Source organism: Corvus brachyrhynchos, unplaced genomic scaffold, assembly GCF_000691975.1.
Source record: "Corvus brachyrhynchos isolate BGI_N302 unplaced genomic scaffold, ASM69197v1 scaffold23, whole genome shotgun sequence".
Taxonomy (NCBI): Eukaryota; Metazoa; Chordata; class Aves; order Passeriformes; family Corvidae; genus Corvus; species Corvus brachyrhynchos.
Genome location: NW_008238983.1, coordinates 6,191,476 through 6,212,501, shown reverse-complemented (window position 1 = coordinate 6,212,501; position 21,026 = coordinate 6,191,476). Strand labels below are relative to the sequence as shown.

The 21,026-nt window shown below is 35.7% G+C and overlaps 1 protein-coding gene across 7 annotated transcripts in view; it reads right to left on the bottom strand.

Moving 5' to 3' along the window:
• Positions 1-894: 894 nt before the first annotated feature.
• The window catches only part of CDH18 (cadherin 18), a 520,804-nt gene continuing 500,672 nt past the window's right edge, over positions 895-21,026 (bottom strand). For 5 of the 7 annotated variants that reach the window (XM_017738733.1, XM_017738734.1, XM_017738735.1 and 2 more), the window contains 2 exons: positions 9,453-9,704; positions 895-8,253 (listed from right to left, as the gene is read on the bottom strand). In XM_017738733.1, coding sequence (XP_017594222.1) covers positions 7,751-8,253; positions 9,453-9,704 — 755 coding nt within the window. In that variant the 3' untranslated portion in view covers positions 895-7,750. Of the gene's footprint in view, positions 8,254-9,452; positions 9,705-20,061; positions 20,761-21,026 lie in introns of those variants that run through there. The other 2 variants (XM_008637183.2, XM_017738738.1) reach the window with 2 other exon arrangements.

Below are 21,026 nucleotides of genomic sequence, written 5' to 3'. Positions count from 1 at the left end.
CAAAAATGAAGATTAGTACATTTGGCATCAGATACCACTGAAAAGTATCTCCATTTTTTCAGAGAGATGCAGCTTTATTCCTAAGTTCCCCTGATATTCTTAACCTAAGCTACTATACTGCAGTTCTTCGAGCATCCAATGCAAAAGGGGGCCTGTGGGGGTAGGAAAAAAAAAAAGAGGAACAGTAAAGCAGGGTACAAAGTGAAAAATATATAACTCATGTTTTCAGGATCATTCAGCCACACAGAGCTTGAGAGAAAACAAGAATGTTGTTTTCCCAAAATATGAATTAAAAAAATAGTAGAAATTCATTGAAACTTCTAGTGGGATGATGATAAAGGAATAGCTGAAGTGGGAGATCCCCATCTAACATCCTGCTCTGAAGTCAGTCTTGCACATCCATGGTAAAGTGTTTTGACCGGTAAGTTATTGATTAGTCCTTGCAGATTTTGGTGGGAAGTTCTATCCCGGACTTGGTCAAAAAACTGTCCTTCTGACAGAATTTCTGTCAAATTCAACAGAAGTGACTTCTTAATGTTCTGAGGAAATCAAAAGAAGAAAGTTTGTCAAAAAAGTGTAGTGAGTCTTACTGAAAAAGTAAGAAAACCGATTGATAAAGATAGATGAAACCGTCATTTGGAAAGGACACAACATCAAGTGATTATTAGAGGGCTTTTTTTTCTTAAATAGCACTACATGGAATAGAATATGTTTATGAGGTGATGGTTTCTGATACACCTAAAGAGTCTGAGCTTCTGTTTCACATACACGATTTGAGAGTTTTACTTTACATTTCATTTCCTTCTTTCAGAAAATTGCAGTTATATAATTCATTTAGTCAACACTTAAGGCATACTTTGGCAGCCTACATTAAAAATTATGCTAAAAAACAAGTAAGAAAGAACAATAACATAATTATTTTTATTGTCACCAACATCATATGCAAGAAACTTGTTTTTCAGAGTTGATAATCCAATTCATATCATAAAGAAACATATTTTCAAGTTTTCTCCTTTTTAATAGAGCTGCTAGAGATAAAAAAGATTTGGATCGCTTAACTATTCTGCTCCATGTTAGCATTTCTAAGATGAAAATTTATGTACCACAAAGCATTAAAACTATCTGGAAAATGCAAGTTTGATTTTAAAATAGTTAATATAGTTTTTAAATAGTTAATATAGTTTTTAAATAGATTATGAGCTGTGTTTACATCTTTTGAGAAATCCAAACGTGGTTTCTGTGACATAATCAGTATGTGTGTACTTTCATACACTTTTTCACTTCAAGCATAGTTTTAAATGAATAGACCTACACTAGCAGAAAAAAAATAGTTTGCTTAGTAAGAGTGAGCTCTACTTTTCATACACAACCTGTGTTTGATTTCTGCCCAGCCCAAATCCAATAATGAAACTGTCTGTGAGATGTGTGTGCTCGAGACTTCAAAACAGGGCTGAATTTTAATTGTTGGTGCTTTGTCCCCAGATCAATTCCAGAAGATAAAGGGAAGAACTGCTCTTAAACCAAGGATATTAATACAGATTTAAAGAAACAATGCATAGTCTTAAGAATAAGGTTGAGAGCAATTGAATTTGTTTCAAGACAGTTAATGTGGTAGGTAAAGTTTTGTGTTAAAACTGTCAGAATTGTGTTCACACTGTTAGACTGACAAACGTATTAAGACTAATTCCCACCCAGAACTCTAGCAGAAGATGTGGCAGTTCTGATATTGGAGCAGTTCACTTATTTACGTGTACCTTTACTGAGATTTCCATTGAGCTCACCAGGTATTTGCACATTGAACATGCATGATGACAAGGTCCGCCATGGTGGAAGTTCCTGTGGACTCTGATTTTATTCAGGTTTGGCTAGGACTCTGTGCCCTATGATCCTCTAAGAGTGCTAATCCCAATGTCCATATTTGCTTTGAGGGTATCTCTGTTGGAGTATGTTTCTGCAGGTGCTGACTGCCTATCAGCTGTAATATGCTGTGTTGCACATACTTCCAGAACAAACCAGATTAAGAGACAGCTAGAGTGGAAAGTTTGTTGGATCTTTGGGACTTCCTTGATGGACTTGTGAGGAGTTACAAGGACACAAAAATGTTACATGGAATCATGAAGCCCACAGAAAAAGTCTGCTAAACTCACAAGCCAAACGTTCTAGCTTTTGAAGACTCTCTGCACTTAAGTATAAATAATATATTTGCCACATATATAGAAGTAGTATGGACTCCAAATAAAATAAAAATCAATTTCAGGATAATATAAGATGATAGCAAGCTTTGCTAAGACAATAAAAGAAGAAGAAAATTCAATCTTAAATAGAAAATATTATCTAAAATATTTCTAAAAATTCTTCTGAAAGTTTAACATGTCAACTGAAGACCAAAACAAATACCACAAAACCTCCCTGAACTTGCATTCAGATTCAGGCTGACAATATTTATCTTGCAAATATTATCTTACCATAATATTTTTTTTCTGGATCTGTTGTGAGGCACATGTGAAAATTCCATAGTATGGTGGTACACAATCTAAATTGGCCCATAGACAATAGAGTAAGTAGGGTTCAACAAGAAAATTCTACTTCTGTTTCCTGTCTACCCTAGCACTATTTTTTTATTTCAGTCTGGGAAAGACAGCCTTTCATGCAACAAGTTTGTTGTGAGCCATGGTATCATTATTTTCTAACACAGAATTTGTTGATAAAGCTTTTTAATTCCTTTGAGAAAGAATGAGTGATTCCTTTGCACTTGCATTGCCTGTGCCTGAGCTTGATCATTATAAATGTCCTTGCCTGTTTTTGTCTTGTGTCAACTTAGGATGATAACCATGGCTTTTATCACCAATCTGGATTCATAGATGTGCAATTCCCCAATTCACTCATGTGGATAATGTATTCATCCTATGACACTGTATTTCAGTTTCAGGACAGTGATGGCTGGAGAGGAACAGTTGCCACAAGTAAAAGTAATGAACCATTTAGCAGCTATACTGCAGTCTGTTGTAAAGTATCTTATGGTGTCTCTCTCCATCCCTATCCATCTGAAGTAATAATCATGTGAGAGAGTCTTTGAAATAGTGGGACAACCAAGGGGCTATATCAGGAATTACAGATCCAGTTCAAGTTCCCATACAGTTTCTGACATTGGCCTCATTAATACAACTGTGTCACACATGAGTTGTAAAGACAAAGAGCCTTTAGATGTTCTGGTTCCTTGGTGAGTATAGACTATAGGAGTGAAGACAAAATAACACATTCTGGTTGTGGTGAGGAATACAATAACCCATCACCATAGCAAAGAGCACATTTTATTTGAAAAATACAAATAAAAGATTTTGTCCCTTTTGTTTATTAAAAGAAAATGTAACAATTTCTATCAGTAACACTTGCATAAGGAGGTATACTGTACATTACTCTTTTGTTAAAAAAAATATATATATTTTTTGGAGACTTTGGAAAAATAACAATGGCCCAAAACTTGCAACACACTTCTAATGTTCCTTAGAATGCACTGTGCCATTTATATGTACTGCAAGTACAAGGTCTTAGCACTTTATAATACACAAAGTAACGCTAGGCAGCATAATTTTATATCCTTCTTTGCATTTAGAATATTCCCTTTGTTACCCTTGTGTGAGTTTATGATTTTGGTTAATTCCAGACCGGTCCAATACTTATATTTTCTAAAGGATGATTTTGAAAATTCTTAGACCACAGAAATTTTGTAATTCCTTTTAAATAGCAGAAAGAATACTTTCACATAGACATTTTCTTTCAATATTCACAATTTAAACAACTGCATCAATTAGAATTAAAACTCAAAAATGTTTGCAGTTATTTTGGTTTTCTAAGAAGAATGCAAAAAAAATAAAGTGCATAAGAGTGAATTTACTTTCAACTTTTACAGTATTCTATGTGTATGCAATAAAAGGTAACACTGATAAACAAATTAATTTGTTCTCAATGTATGAATCTTAATCTAACACCATCTGAATTCAACTCTTCCCTGTCTTTAAACTGTATTAAACTACCTTTTTGACAGGTTTTAGTTTGAAAAAAACAGTTTCATATTTTAAAATTCTTATACTGACGATTTTTTCAGACAATTTTGACTTGTCAAGATTACAGCATACTGAGTGGCCTCGCCATTACAAGAAAGAGGATGTATTTGAAGGAATGCAACTAATTATTTTGGTGGAAATGTGCTATTAGTTGAATGGTTGTTGTAGAAATCAAACTGAAATAGAAAACCCTGAAGTATCACTTCGCATGTGCCATTTAACTTTACTCAGTATTTCCAGTTTAAATCAAACTGGCAGTTTTCATCATTCAGTTCTTAAGCAGCAACAGGATTAATATTTAGGCTAATAGGAAAATATTTGAGAATATGAGTACACAAAAAATCCATGAAAGCTTTAAGCATAGTCTATATAATCAGACTTTAACATAAACTTGGAAAGAGTTTCCCACAATACTTTCACTGAATGTATACTTTGTTTAAATCAGCAATGCTATGAAATGATTGTTCCATGCATGGCATACTGTGTTAATTTTCTTCCACTTCAATCTAGGTCAATATAGAATTTCTCAGATATAGTTTAAATTTTTTTTTAGGACATAAAGACCCAAATGAAAAAATTGTGAGATCAGGATAATAAATCTGTAAACCTGTTTTTTCTGCACTGTGAGGACTTCTTCTGTGGCTCTGAAGATTTAATATTCTGGTATTTGTCATGCAAACAACACGACACTGTGATGTATATTTGAATAAAACACAGTAAGCATAGCAAGCATGCAGACATATCATGATTGAGAAGCACATTTGGCGATCACTGTGGATAGGATGTACCAATCAGGACACACCACAGCATCACAGAAGCAGCCTTTCAATAACCCTGCAGAGTTTTAAAGGATTCAGGTTTCCTGGGGTATGATGCATGTGCTCTACAGCAGCAAAGGGAGCACCAGGGATGGTGAAAAGGGGATTCTTATTTCTCTGAGATATTATTAACTTAAACAGACCATTAGCATAAGGAGTGACTGCTTGCTTATGTCACTGCACTTCTGTTGCCTTTAAGCCTGAACGTTCTGTGATACAAATAAAAAAAAAAAATGGCAAGAACAGTGCTTAAAACACAAAATACAATTGATTTCCCCTGCTTTGGTGTCGGGCCAGAGGGAATAGACATAAAGATAACTAATACCTAGTTCTCAAAACTATAATACAACAATGAATGCAATTTTCATGCAGCTGTGATACAAAGTATTATGGTAGTAGTAATGCTGAAACATTTTGTTTTTACCACTCTACTCATACAGTATAAAAATTTAGATGTTGGCATAAAGCAAGTGTGACCTAAATAAAAAGAAAATTTCTCCTAACAAAATTGCACACTACTAGTTGCTTTATTTGGGACAAAACTGAAACATATCCTAGATCTACCCTCCCAAAAAAGACAATATATAAACCATTCTCAGCTTGTGCATAACTCTTACTGCATCTGTTTAACTTCACTCTACAGTAAGAACGTTTCCTTAAATACATTTCTAAAAGATTCTGTATTTCATAAAAAAGTTTAAAAAAGAAAATGAACACAAATTATTAAACTACTTTAAAGTCATCAGCAGAATATCTTAGGGTTCAGGGGGTTTTCCCTACTAAATTTTTCCAGTGGGTTCAGATTCCGAAAGAAAGAAGATTACAAATTTTAAACAAAATAGTGTACTAAAAACCAATTCTGGAACTACAATGCAACTAATACTTTTTAGAGTGTAAAAAGTTTCTTACAAAACTGCTTGCTGTTTTTTCCAGAAGGTTGTTTAAACCAAAAGCAGTCAACAACATCACAGGAAGGAAAAAAAAAAATCTCCTCAAAGTAAACTGATTAGAAATGTCTAAGAGCCACCCAACAATAGAATAAAGAAAAGAAGGCTTAATTATCTAGTTCACCTGTGTGGCTCACAGTAGATCAGCAATAAATATAGACTCTTCTTTACTAAGCTGAATGTAAGTGGCAGCTAAAATGCAGAGGGAGGAATCTAGTGCAGCATACAAATCCTTATCCCTCTGCACACCAGACCAGACAGTAAGAAAAAAGTACACAGCTTCTACTCTGAGAGTTTTTTGTCTCTAATTCATACTGGAAGAAGTCCATTTCTCTAAGTGGAGTTACAGTTAGAAGCAGAGGACTGTTAATATCTTTCATGAGCATTATATATATCTTTCATGGGATATTATGAGTTCCTGGTCCTCTCACAGTATTATCACCAGAAAGACAAAGAAAAGGTTAAAGTTTCAAACAAATCAAAGGAAAAATCAGAATCTGCTAGATGAGGTGATAAGCAGGCTGCTATGTTAAGCAAAATTGTTTAGCAGTCCTACAGCTGCAATGCTAAAAAAAGAAAAAAAAAAATTGCTGGATTAGGTGTTAAGCAGTCTGCAATGTTAAGGAGAACTATCAGTTCTGTAATGCTATAAAGTTACTAATGTAAGAAATCAATTTACTTAATCCACAGGAACCACAGAAATGGTATATTTCCTCCACTGACTTAAAATGTTCCTGTTTCCATGGTGCTTGAAATAGGGAAAAACCATCTTCTTCTGCTTAGGTGGCAATTACTCTAAGAGAAATAAATATCAGTAGATTGAACTTAAAAGAAAAATGCATCATCATCATCTTATTCTCCTTGTTTCAATTTTCGCTATCCCAATGTCTTACGAGCAGCTCTATTTTGCTTTTAGTCACGCACAGAAATAGAGAAACATTATGATTAAGAACACTGTGTTTTAAACAGACTGTTGTAGCTTCTGGACTCAGACCAGCAACAGATTTAAAAAGCTTCAGCTCTTAACATAAGTGAAGCACAGTGAACCAAACAACTGCATAGTTTAATGGTGCTGCCATTGTTGTTTTTATTGAAAAAGCCTATGCTTCATCTGCTTTGTTGCATAAAGGGTACTTTGGGCCTATTCCATTTAAATGAATGATGTTCCTTTGAAAAGATAAAAAGAATAAGCACAACACTGGAAACAACACAGTTCCTCTAGCATGCAGAAACAGAGCAGGTCTGGGGTTAAGGGCTAGAGCTGTGTTTGAGCTACAGATAATGATGCCCTCCATCTGTTAGCTGGTTATGGATGACATGATTATGAAGGACATAATGAAATGACAGCTTCTCAATGCAACCTGCTAAATCAATAAGATTAAATCATCAAAGGACCATTTATTTAAGAGGACAGGTGTGGCCTCTTAAATGTAAAGGAAACAGACTGGTAGCACTTCTCACACTGATAGTAAACCCCGTTGGCTACTTCACGTTGGGATCACAAGGCCTAGAGCACAGCTAGAAATGCAACATCACAACCATCTGCCAGAGATTTGATCCTCTGTTAGCTCTCTTCTTAAACAGACATGACCATAAACTTACTGTAGCTTGGAGATGTTACGCATATTGCAATAAAAATGTTGTTGCTTTCCTTTACTTTAGGTATTGTTGCAGATAAGGTACCAGGGACTTTATTGAGCAATTAAAAAAAAATATACAAGGGACAATAGATCCTTTTTTCTGTATTTTTCAAATTTTGACTTTCTTCCAATTGGAGAACCCAGTTTCAAATATGAAAAGGGCACTTGTTCTACAGTAACTGCATACACTTAGTTCCAAGTACTGTATTCACTTTTTTTGTTACTGTTGCTGTCATTATCTGTCCAGTTGTTTAGGAACTTCTCTGTTCTGGGAATTACAACTAAGTTGTTCTTTCTGATTCTATTTCCCCATAGAGTTCAGCTAGCTTCTTGAACTCAGGTCCCCAGTCTCCAAGGTAATTATAATCCTGGTCAGAGTGTGTCGTTGCTGAATCCAGAGAGCTGATAGACCCAGCTTCTGATCTATGACCCTCATAGGCATATGTCTGCAGGGAATCATACGGGGGCACACTGGGGTCCAGATCAGCCTCTGCCAGTCTTTGTTTAATGAACTCCTGAACATCTATACTGTCAAGGCTTGAGGAGGGATGATGCCTGGACAGAGGCTTCACTTCAGGACGAACATCCCTCCGGTATTTTAGCTCTTCAGCAGCAGAAGGATTCCGCAGTGCTGTGATGTCAAATGCTTCTGTGTCTTCCTCTCCACCACCCTCATCATCGTATGTCACAACATTTTCTCGGACATCTTCTTCTGAAATGATCAAAGGCTCCTTCTTGCTACGTCTTAGGGTGATGAAAAGGACCACAATTGCTAAAGAGAAAACTGCAGATATTAGAGTAGGTTTAAAGTTTACATCTGAGTATGCTACAGAAATAGCAGACACTAAGTCAAAATACGGTGGTGTAATATTTTCAGGCTGGTATTTTCAGTACTGGTATTTGGGATCATTTGCTACTTAGTTTATTAGGGATTTCATAAAGGAGATAAATGGAGATAACATTCTTTCAGATAAATGAGAAACGAGTAACTATAGTTGGCATTTTTCAGAAGCATAGGCCAGGGCTTTCAGTGCTTCATTAAAACCAATGTTTAGCATATAAATTGAATTAATATGTAAAAGGTTTATTTTTTTCTTATGAATATTCAATTTTGTGTAATAAAATACAAAATAGCAAGCTAAATGTATAACTATATATTTTAAACCAGCCTTCTGACAAGAAAATACTGAAGTAAGCTGTAAGGAAAGTAGTTCTTAGAAAATGTAATCTTTGGGAAAAAAATCCTCAAAATATCCTGTTGGTCACATTGCAAGTACTATTATTTCTTGCCACTCTATAAGAATGCAGCAAGTCACATGAATAGCACAGAGTCATGTATGCAGCAAGTTGTGCCTCTGACAGGAAAAAAATCCCAAAACCAAAACCAACCATAATATTAACTAATGGGTAACATTCAAATTGGCCCAGAAAAATAAATAACCTAAAAAAGTCAAGAGGACATGCACTTGCAATGGCATTAATCTTATGAGCCTGCTTATATTCTCCTATGTCCCTTGCCCCTGTGGATTATGTTGTGCATTGCTATCAGTTTATTCCACAGAGGTAATTAAGAAATGGCTTTTGTAGAGTGCTAATGGTGTTTCTTACAGCTTAATGCATTTCAAAAAGCTTTGCCCATCTATTTTCTATCATTTTTCACACTGTTCAAGACATGGAATTAGAGTCAGTCGCTTTCTGAAATCTTTCCAAATTACAGAAAAAAAGATCTGCAGTGCTAATTACTTGATAACCTCTGGAAAAAATTCTACTGGATTCCAGATATTCATGAATGTACTTTAAAAGCATTTTTCCCTATTAATTTTAGCTAAACCTTTCCCCTCTAATCACAGCTGTGTGCTTCTAATTGCCTCCTACTACCAGGCAACCACTAGTTCAAAAGCATACCATATTAAAACCTTGTGCCCTGTCAAATTCCAAGAGGGATTGGAGGGATAGCATCATTTAATATTGCAAATGGCTTACCAAGAAGAATGACAACACAGAGCAGGATTGCGATTAAAGCTCCTGTGCTCAAGCCAGCAGAGGAGAGGAAAGCTTCAGCATGGCAAGTTCTCACTCGTCCATCTCTCTCGCAGGCGCAAACCCGGATGGTGAGGGTACTGCTGCTGCTGAGAGGGGGCACTCCTCCATCAGAAATCAAAACTGGGAGGTAATAGATATCCTGAGTGGTTCGACTGTATCTCCTTCGTCTTGTCAGGATACTGGCTGTATTATCTACAATATCAAAACCAGAATAAACTTTCAGTGAAGTAAAAAATGAAAAAAAAAAGTTTTTTACTGCATGTTTCCCATCAAATGGAAGCGTGGACATCTTAAAAGTAGACAGTCCAAATCTGTGAATATGGACAGTCTAGAATTAAAATTTGTCAGGAAGCATTTCTGGCCAAGAGAGGAAAAAGAGGAGGTGGTGGAAAGTAACTAAGATTATGTAAATAAGATTATTTAAAACTCTTGTATTTTTATTGGAATCTAAGTGAACTTGGACAAACATTTTGGGACCAGTTTGCAAGTGTTTTCATTCCATGTTATGCTGTTGGTTGCATATGGACCCTTGCCAATTTGAACACCTGGAATTATGAGGATATTTGTTGTTAAATTTTTGCACAACACAAAATCCTCTTGAATCTCAGAAGAATATTAAAATTTCTTTAGTAAATCTAAAATAAGACTTTCATCTTTAATGTTTGCAAAAGTTTTTAAAGTTTAAGTGAGCTTTCAGAAAGCATCTGAAAGGACAGTGACCAAAGACACATGCTATGGAGAGGTCTGGAGGAAGAGGGAAGGCGAAGGAAGGGAAAAGAGTGAGTATTACATGTTCTAAACTAGTAGAGTTTAGAGATAAATATGAAAAGGGGAGATAGTGACATAAGACTTTGTCACCCTTCTGTTCCCTACAGGTCCATCTGGCATAATTTACAGTCAAAGAAAATCCACTGTGTATTAATCACACATTGCAAGAGCATTTGTAGGCATTAAGGAGGGTAGGAAGTTGCCACCCACATACCTTTAAATCCAAGAAATTAAGGGGCATGAAGAGAATGCAGGAGTAGAAATGCTACAGCAATATATAGTTACAGTTAATATTCATAGGTATAAAGTTTATTTTCAGTTTGTTGCCACCACTATAAAAGTATTAGCCCCTGAATAAAAGTCCAAGATAAATTAAAAAAGAAATTGGGGACAGTGAGAATTTGAGACACAAGGAGTTATGGAGAGAGAGAGATGGAGACTGATAAATGGAAAGAGACGTTAGAAGAAGAGAGCTTTCTTGTATTCCTTGTCACATGGTTTCCAAGTTGTGGGGTTATGAGGTTGGAATCTTTTAGCAAACAACAGAAGGGTAATAAGTACAAAATACATCTGCCAGGTTTCTCTTTCTATTACAAACAAACAAACAAGAAATTTTCTTATTTTTCCTTACCACTGTAGCTATAGCATTAAATGGCTTTATCATAATCTATGGAAAAATGAAATCCATGTCACTCTGTGAAAATCTAGTGCAACAAATAGCCAGTGTGTTATGTATTAGCCCATTGGACTGAGGCACACACATTTGAGTGAAAGAGTTAAGTTTCTGTTCAAACTGGATTCAAGATCTGTTTCAGGTGACTGATCTTCATGCTACACTTTCTACCAAGTTCTGTGCAAAATTTTAAAACATTAACCCACTTTTCTCAACTGGTAATATTATCCCACATCAGCATAATATCACAAGATATTTGGTAACAGGTTTCACACAAAAAATACATACATGAGCTGGGAAGTGATACCCTTTTTTCTAAGCCAAGAACTAAGCACTGGAGTCCTTTCTTCACAAGAGCAACACCCACAAGATCCCTCCACAAACCTCCACACTCCCCCCCCTCCCCCCCACATTTTGGAAATATCCAGCATGGTGAGTTTGTTATAAACTCATTAAGTGCTGTTCTTTTCACTTGGAGTGGGCTCAATAGAAGATATTTATTTATTTATTTGCTGTATGCCTTGGAGTCCTGCTTCTACTGGTTTATGTCAAGTTTGCTTCTACAAGTTTATGTTTTGATGACTGATGACACCAGCCACTTATTATGCTGTTTATATTAATTCAGTTTACAGAACCTTAATGGAACCAGAATGAGGCACACAGATAGTTCTTTAATCTAAAAAATTGTGACAGAACATAAGAACATCATGTTGTGGAAATTATACTTCCATAAAGGTTATAAAATGTCAATGATATAACGTACTTTACAAAGTTATTTGTTACAAATACATCCTTCCCCCAAAATATTCTGTATTTTGTTGTTCTGGGCCAACTAGGACTCTTACATAACACCCAGGCACAGTCACTGTTACTAGCATACACCAGCGACCCTTCTCAGGCAGTATGGACAAGAGCGCACCAGGTTTGTTGCCTGCCTCAGCATTATTCCAACAGTCTACAGATCCTTAAGCATCCCTAAACAGCATCAAGCACGCACCATGACACACTGTGGCATGTAAATTCCTTTTGCAATATGATAACAGTATGCTGCTGAGCTGCAATATAACTTTCACATTATTCCGTAAATTCAAAAGAGAAAAAACCCCATGATAATGAAATCTGGGTTCCATTGGGTTCTACAAAGAGTCGAGAGGAGGTACAAGGCCAAGAGCTGTGCATGTTGCCTATGACATAAATTTAAAAAAGAGTGAATGAACTGCACAGCTCCAGAGGCAGCGATGAAAATGCTAGCTGACAACAAAAGCATCAGAGACTGAATATAATGAAGACGAACGGAGGATTCATGATCAGAAATCTTGCGGTAATGATAGAATTTTAGCAGAGAGAGTATTGGAAAAGACATAAAGGGAAGAACATTGAGATGTGAAAATGTATGCTATGAGGGTAACTGTGGACAGATGGGGGAAAATTGTGAGGAAAAAGAAATTAAAGCTAAGAGAAAAAAGAAGAGAAAAATAATTACAAATGGGCAAATTATACAAGTCAATGTTACAGTGAAAAAATGTGAAAAAAGCTATAATTAAACCATGCTTCTATGGGAGGAAGGTTTTGCCAAAGAAGGAACTGATATTTTTATACTGCACAAAATAAATACAAATTGAAGAAAATAGACATTTTTTTCTATCAGTGTTGTATTCCTTCACTCAATATTAAATTGTTTTTCTTGTACTGTTAATGCCATGACGATTTTTTGCCTTTTCTTTTATACCCCTTTTATACCTTTCTACAACTTCTGTATTCTTAGTGCTTTTCCCCTACATTCTTGGACTTGTTTGTTCAGCTAAGAGACTAAACATTTCAGAAGCTTCGTAGCTAGGGATCAGTGTGCCCCAGACCCCAAGGTCCTCTCCAGAACACATTCTGTAAACTAAGATAGAACCATCCAGGGGAAGGTTCCTTGGGGAGGGGGGCTCACTTGAGCCTCTCATTGGGGAATCTTTGATAGATATGCTAATTAGTAAGACCTGTAATGTTATACCAGATCTTTTGGGGGTGGGCATTGCAGTGTGCATTTCAGTGCATTCAACCTGGACGTGTGCACCTAAGGATCCTTAAAATAAATACAAAGTTAAAATCCCTTTTTCCCTTCTAACCATGTTTGAGTCTTGATTTTAAGACCAGGAAAAGGCATCACTGTTAAATTATACAACTAAATATTAGTATAAGATACAATGAAATATTAGTACAAGACACAATTAAAAGAAAATAGGGAACCAGTACAAAATTTTTTATTTTAAAGAATTGCCCTGGTGGAATTGTGTTGTTTGTATTCTCTTGATTAGTAAGTAGATTTCGTAGAAACAGTTGCTTGACACACACAGGAGTTTTTGTAATAACATACCCAGTGATAAGCACTCTCAAAGAAGCAGTGTAAAGCTTTTCCCTCAATGAATTTTCACAAATTTTAATACAAATAAAAATATGATCTTTCAGACACTGGCTTGGAAATTTTCTGTTCCCAATATTGTCAGAGGTGTTAATTCTCACTATAAGTCTATCACAGATTTAAATATGGTAACTTAGTGCATTGTGTTCACATATAAGTAAAATACTGGAAAGTATCTGAACTCTCACATACTATCTTTTTCTCATTAAATTTCTTAAAATATTTTACAAATAAGATATCTAATTTTTTTTCAGAAAAAGAAACTGTGTCTGGTTTTCCAAAGATCCCTGAGAATCAAGGATAGCACAGGATCAAAGCTAATCGTATTGCCACAGTACAGACATTACATCTCTGATGCTCTAGTCAGAGCTCTGTTTCTGAGGACAATCATATGCAAAGGTATGCCAAAAAAATGAACAGATAGAAAAACGTTTAGCCAAACTGCAATATTGACTGCATCCTGGCAACTATTCTAGTGTTCTGAGCTTCCAGATTTTATTTGGTTTTGTTCCTTATCAAGCACCATTATAGGAACATGTTGGGAGAAGAGCTAGAAAGACAGCAACTTTTAAGAGCTTTGCACAGAACAAAAAAATCTCACAATCTGTAAAAGCTACAGGAAGCCAAGTTTAAAAACAGACACTGATGACCTAGAAAAGTTTATTGAAAGGGGAAAAAAGTTCTATCAACAGCAGTAGTTTGAAAGTGAGCCAGGGTGTTATGTATTGAGAAATTTCTTTGATATCTGAAAGCAGATACACCAAATAGTCATGGAAGACAAGCATACAGGATAGCAGCAATAGCAGTAGGATGATGAGAACTGCAGATCTCATTGTTCTAGGCCTCGAAGGAAAGACCTTTTTATCTCAATAGATTTAAATGGTGAACTTCACCCCAGAGGAGTATGATGAGAACCAGGACTCACTCGAGATTAAAGGACTGAGTGCTAAGGGAAATTAACAACTCCCACACAGAGAAAGAAATATTTATCTGATTCCTTGTGTTGTACATTGCTCCATTTAATGATCTAAACTTTCTAATGATCTAAAATTACTCCTAAAATTGCTGTTCTTTGCAAATATGTCAACTAGAACTTAAGATTCATCTCATTAACCGTGGGAAATGCTGCATGGCTGTAACGCAGCAACTCTTCACACTCTGAAGATGTGGTAGTTTACTAAGCCAGACTGTACACTGTATACCAGGCTGTTATCACAGTCTTTTTCCCATCATCTCTGCCTTTTTATATTGATCTTCTGAACTAAGAAAAGAAAGGAGGGCATAGGAAAATCAAGGAAGCAGAGATACAATGGTAACACCATGGAAGGTGACTACTGAAGCACATTGGAAGATGCTCATTTATTATTCATAATTTGAGAATTCCTTTGACCCATTATGCATTAAAAGCAGAGACAAGAGAAATAGAAGTAAAAAAAAAAAGTAAAATCCTGTTTATATCGTAAGGCATGTTTCAGTTTTCAGTTCAGCTCATATCAGCAGTTCAACTACCATAAATTTTCTGAGAAGTCATAAACTAATTAAACCCAAAGAAGATATATTGGAATGATTTGCATTTCTTACATTTCTAGAGTTGCAGCAGTTAATCTGTTTATGTGGACAACATTGATAGGCATTTCTGTTTCGTTTCTTTACTGATAACTCTTGCTGGCTTCAAAGCTATTGCCAATGGGCAAAAAGCTATTACAAGTTTCCAGTTCAGTGGGTAGCAAAAATGAAAAGTAACATAGAACACATTTTTGGCCTGAAATATAGTTATTTTTTTATGGTTGGTTTGTGAATCACCAACAGGTTGCAATCCAGAAAAGAAATGCAAGAACCTCTACACTATACACTAACCTATGATCAATCTTAGAGCCAACTTTTCAAAATCAAAAAACTTTCAAAGATGTTCAGAGGCGTGAAGAAGGAAAATGTCTTCCCTCTACAGTAGTTGGTCCTGGTTTTCTGTCTGTTGTACTCATGGTAGAATTCCTTTTTAACTTCCATATGTTGATTCTTGATAATACCTACTCAGACATTCAATCCATTTACAGTAGCAACACTTCTGTGGACTGTACTTACAGTCACCATGTGTGAAGTTAATTATGCACTTTCTCAGATATCATTTCTCTCGAGTTACAACTTGTCTTCTTTGCAGGATGATATTTCACAGAAGGTCAGCAGAAACACACAGTAGCACATAACTAGAACAAGCATGACACCGTGATGTAAATGAAAGCAGAACTATGCAGCTGTTTACCCCTCGTGTTGGGTTGTAAAGTGGGGTTTCAATCCAACCTTTTAAAATGCCACTTCAGATGTCCTAGAACAACTAATACGTGGTCTGGTATCTGGCAAGCTCATCTGCAACTTGAAAGCCCTCAAGTTAGTTCACAGACACATTGTCCAATATGTTAGGAAATGAGAAGGGCAGAGCAATAAACAGAAGGTACTGCAAGAAATTCACATTGGGATGGGATCACTTACTCTATGGAGGTTGTTCTCTTTCTAGATAACATCAATGATGAGTAAAATTTATCTTTTTTTTTTTTACTATTTTTTGATCTGTGACACAGGGAAAAATGTTAATATATATCACAGGCATGTGTGGACGAACATATTCTAAATTTCATTTTATACAGATGCCATTGGAATCATTCTGCTCTAGATTTTACAGAAAATCACATCTCCATTTCTGCAGCTGTTAATGGATCTTCTGACATAAAATTAAGAAAATGGAATCTCCAGAATTAAGTGCCAGAAAAATGGCATACCTTTATTCCAATTCCAGAATATTCTCCATCACTGGACAATAATCAAAGGGCCAGATCTTTGAGATAAGTGGGCAGAGGGGAGAAATAAATTGCAAATACTATTGTGATATGATACCTTTGTCCATAAGAAATAAAAGGAGAACAAAAGCTACGCATTCTCTAGGGAGTTGCTCTTCATTGAAAGTAAGCTAAACTTAGTTTGCTATCAGAAGTCAGCAATCTCAATTTACTGAAGTAAGAGAATGCACGGATCTTATTGGCAGTGTTGGGTGAATGTGTCCATTATCTGCATAAACCCTTTTTGTCCAGGAAATTTACAATACCACTGAAGCATCCAATGGTAGACTGTATATCTTGTGATAAAAAATAGCCCCAGCAAAACAGTGCTTTACAGTGCAGAAAATTCTTAAATGTTCTAAGTGAACTGTTCTCTGAGACTTCAATCTATTTTCATCTCCTGAAATATGTTATGTAAGTTCTGAAAGTGAAGTGTGTCTACATATTAATGCTTGGAAATATGATAATAATGACATGTTCAAACGCATTTTCCATCAAACTAAAAAGAAATTGACAAATATATCCAAAATTCTTTAACCTTCTGGATAAATATTATTATTTTTTAGGGTAAGAAAAAAACAGTACAAGTCTAGAATTCAATACATGGAAACTGACTTTTTGTGAAGAACTTCTGTCATCTTTATTCTGATTTCCCAACAGAAGATGTTTTTAGCCCCATATTGCTCTGGGAATTTTTTAATGGGATATGCAAAAGCAAATATTTCTGATTAGGCAAAAAGTGTAACTTTGTGATATTAGAAAAAGGATTACAAAATTATCTATGACAACATCCTAAAAAAGAAAGTGAGTAGAACACAGTCAACAACAAAATGTATTATGTAGAAGCTGATCTACAATATAAAAGCACAGCCAAAAAAGTACTTGGCTTCTCAGGTTTTAATAGAAATTGTAACAATTTTCTAGGCAGAATAAATTGTAAACAACCCTGTTTTCATCAAAAGCCCTTCATAAGTACAATTCCCAAACAACAACAACAAAAAATCTTCTCTGGGTTTGCTCTCTAAAGCTGCAGAAAATTATTACAACTTAATGCATTTTCTTTGTATAACAAAGAAATTCTATTACAGCTCTTGTTCTGCCTTGCTTACATAAGCACAGGTACTGCATCATTTTGTTGTCTGTCCTCTTGTTCATACTTGTAAGTCTTTACTCTCTCTGAATAGTACTTTTCAGTGTGTAATGAAACTCAAATAGCAACAAAGAATCTCTTGCACTTTAAGAATAATATTCTGTATTTTCCTTTCTTCTTTCCTTTCGAAAGAATATTGTAGCACAAATGGAATCCAGAATGTGATCCAAGGAACTCTTCATTTTGCTGGATGGTATATTTGGTATAGCCCTGTGACTCTCTCCTGACCTACATTTCCCTGGAGGTTTTAAACTCTGCATTATGAGGGTGAATATTCCACAAATGGAGATTTAATATTGTGGAGATTTTCATTTAGAAAATGCACAAGTTCAGGCCCAGGAGATAAAGTTTAACTGGTCAGATCTATCATCTGGACTGAGGCTTTAATACCTATTTAGTTCGCTGAAGCCATAGAATATTATTGACCTGAATCATACACACACTGGGATTATATATTGCTGCAATCTATACAGGTAGATAGGGACAAACTACAGAATTGTATGATTGTACAAGCCTTAGATTTCAGTCAAAGTGCATAGATACAAGCATAAATATTTGAACTTCCAGTGCACTGCTCTGGAGCATACTGATAATAAATGAGTAGGGGTACATCCATGCAAAAGTCTGTTTGGGGTCAAAGAAAACAACTCCGTTGTTTTTGGTTAAGAAAACACGGGAGGAAAATGTCTACCGACATTTTTATGAAATGAAACCTTTTTCCTGAAGAAATAAAAGGAGTGGATGACTAGATTAGAAGGTGACTGCAAGAGGATTATAGTTTTGTAGAGACAGATACAGCTACTACTGACTACCATTTTCTATGTGACATCAAGAACTTGGGTTTATCATTCTGCAAAACATTATCACAAATTATGTTTAGGCAATTTTTGTCAGTATTTCTTTAAAAGCATAACATAACAAACAAACAAATGAAACCCTCCAAGACTTCCAGCCTTTATAGAGTTCAGAAATCCAGATGTAAAAATAGCAGCTGTCTTCTGTTAAGAACATTCAGATTATTTTTAATGCCTGATGCTTGAAAACATGAGTTTTCAAAAGTGTAAACTTGTCACAGACATAAGAAAAGCCTTTTCTGCCTGCCTTCTTTCAGCTATTTCCTAGAATAAAAAGCAACAGAATATCTGTTTCTGAATAGAAATAGATGAGAAATATGATAGTTGTAAGTGCTAGGTAACTGCATATTGTGCATGTACTTCATAGGTATTTTACTGATATTTTATGTATAGATTGTGTCACAAAGGAAAGGTCCCAATAAAGGACAGTGTTTAAGCAATACACTCAAAGTGTCTTTTACCGAGCAAAATCATGACTATGCATTTGTTTTTAAGATAAATTTCTTGTTATCATTTGAGTTAAGCAGTCATTTTGTTAATTATATGGCCGGTTTGGAAGTTGCATTACTTGAGTCTCTGTATGTGTGAGAAGTTTTATGCAAGATGCTACAGGAAGTGCATACTTTTGTACTTCCTTAGGTGAAATAAAAACACAATGCACAATAGGCTTTTACCTTAAAAGACACCTTTTTCAGTTCTTTCATCTACTTCCCCCCATAAAATTCAATCTAGGATAATCCAAACACTGATTTCAGCTGTTGATTGCTAAGTCACTGCTCATTGATCTTGGGGAAGTCACAAGAAAGCAGCAAGTGCTTCTATCCAAAGCTGAATATTTCTATCCAAAGCATGACATTGCTGTATCAAAAGCTTGTTAGAAGTTTGTGCCCTCTTATAAATCTGTGTAGTTAAATAACTTATGTAGTAATGAACACACAATACAGATCCAGCTTTAAATATGTTCAAAACCATAAAAAATCTACTTTGTCACAAACTACAATTTTAGTAGAGCTGTTCAAAAACACTTCTCGATGTAAGCATTTTGTGTTGAAACAAACATGCCTGTGTTTGGTCACTGGTTACCCTGTGCTACATGGGACAGCGAGAGTTATTGGTAAGACAGTCCCTAGTACCACGGAGTTCTGCCTATGTCACGGTGAGAAAAGAAGCCTCTCCCAGAATGCTTTGTTCTGTTATGGTAATCTACCCCAGTTCTATTTCCCTGGTTGGCCCATGGACCCTCCACCTCCTTGTTACCTTATATGTTCCATGCCTTAGAGGGTTCTCCCTTCCCTGTTCTCCCCATTGGCCTTTGCCCCTCACACTCCCCCGAAGTTTCCCTATTGGTCCCTGATGCTCCCTCCACTCCTGTACTAAAACCTAGACCCTGCACTGCTCTCAGTCTTTTGCCTCTAAAACCCTTCACAGTGTAGAAGCAATAAACAGCTTCTTTGGACATCTCTGCAAAGACCCTTCCTGCCTCTTTGCTGCCGATCATATTACTGAAGCTCTCCGTGTGTTTGTGCACACAGGCGTGTGTGAGTCTATGTAGCTGATGCTGCTGAGTGGCTTCGCTTTGGAGACGCCTTTCAGAGATCGCTACACCTTGTGCTCCGGCACAGAAACGTCAGAGCCAGAGAGATCGCGAGACCTGTGGTCTTTCGCATGAGATCACAGTCCAATACTAAATGAGTTTGTTGGAAGCGTAGACTAAAATACAAAAATGCATAGTGGTACACCTCCTTCATTTCAGAAACAACAGTCTGGCCTTTGCTATAAAGCAAATCTGAGTGGGATGATATATTAATCTGGGAAAGTGCTGGAGTCTCACTTAGGGAATATTTTTAATATATTAATTAGCTGTTCAATTTTTATGGTTATTTATTGATATTGATATATATTTATTGATCTGTTTCGGAAATAGAATATGAAATCCATTAATGTAGTCCAAGCAAATAGCATGATTTTTTTCTGCTGTAAGCATAGTTAAACATTGGAACAGATTCTTTAGGAAGATTATACAGTCTCCTTCCCTGATTGATTTTACAAACAGATAAAAAAGTCTGTAAAGAATTGTTTCAATATCACTTTATGTACCAAATATACCAGTGATGGAGTTAATACATTACAGAAGACTACTCAGAATGCATTCCACAGCAGTACTACAAATATATAACTGTAAAATAAAGCAAATCCCACATGCTTCTACACGGGCATACAAAGAAAACCCCACAACATGTGCATACACAAAACCTTAAGAGGAAAATTTAGACAAACATTTAATGTTTACTCTTATTTTCATCAGGTTGCAAAATGGAGACCACAAGGTAATACTTGACCAAGACCAAGGCTGATTTAGGTTTGGGTTTTGGAAAGGTTAGACAGTTCTTTCACTCAAGAAATGTTCAGAAACACTTGGTTGGGACACTCTAAGAGATGTTTTCCTTCTGGGCCTATCTGTTATGAATTTCTGATTGTAATGTTCAGGCACACTTTCTTAGGGATGGCATGAAGCAAAAGACTATCATCCAGGAACCACAGAAGGACCTGCTCTTGGTGTCACGTCTGTAAAAGTAAGCATGAATTACAACTTTTATGTCCCTTAGTTTTTCTTCTCCTTTAAGCAATAATTGGCAATAACCTTGACAGTACCCAGTCAGTGCTACTCTCCTAAAAGTAAGTGAAATTTACATATTTTTCATTAATCCACTTTTCAAAAACATTCCTGAATGTATGAATTATAAATGCTAAAATAAAATGGAATATAAATCCAAAATGAAATATCTGATTATTCATAGTTTACAATATACTGTGTACACATGTCCTTGCTA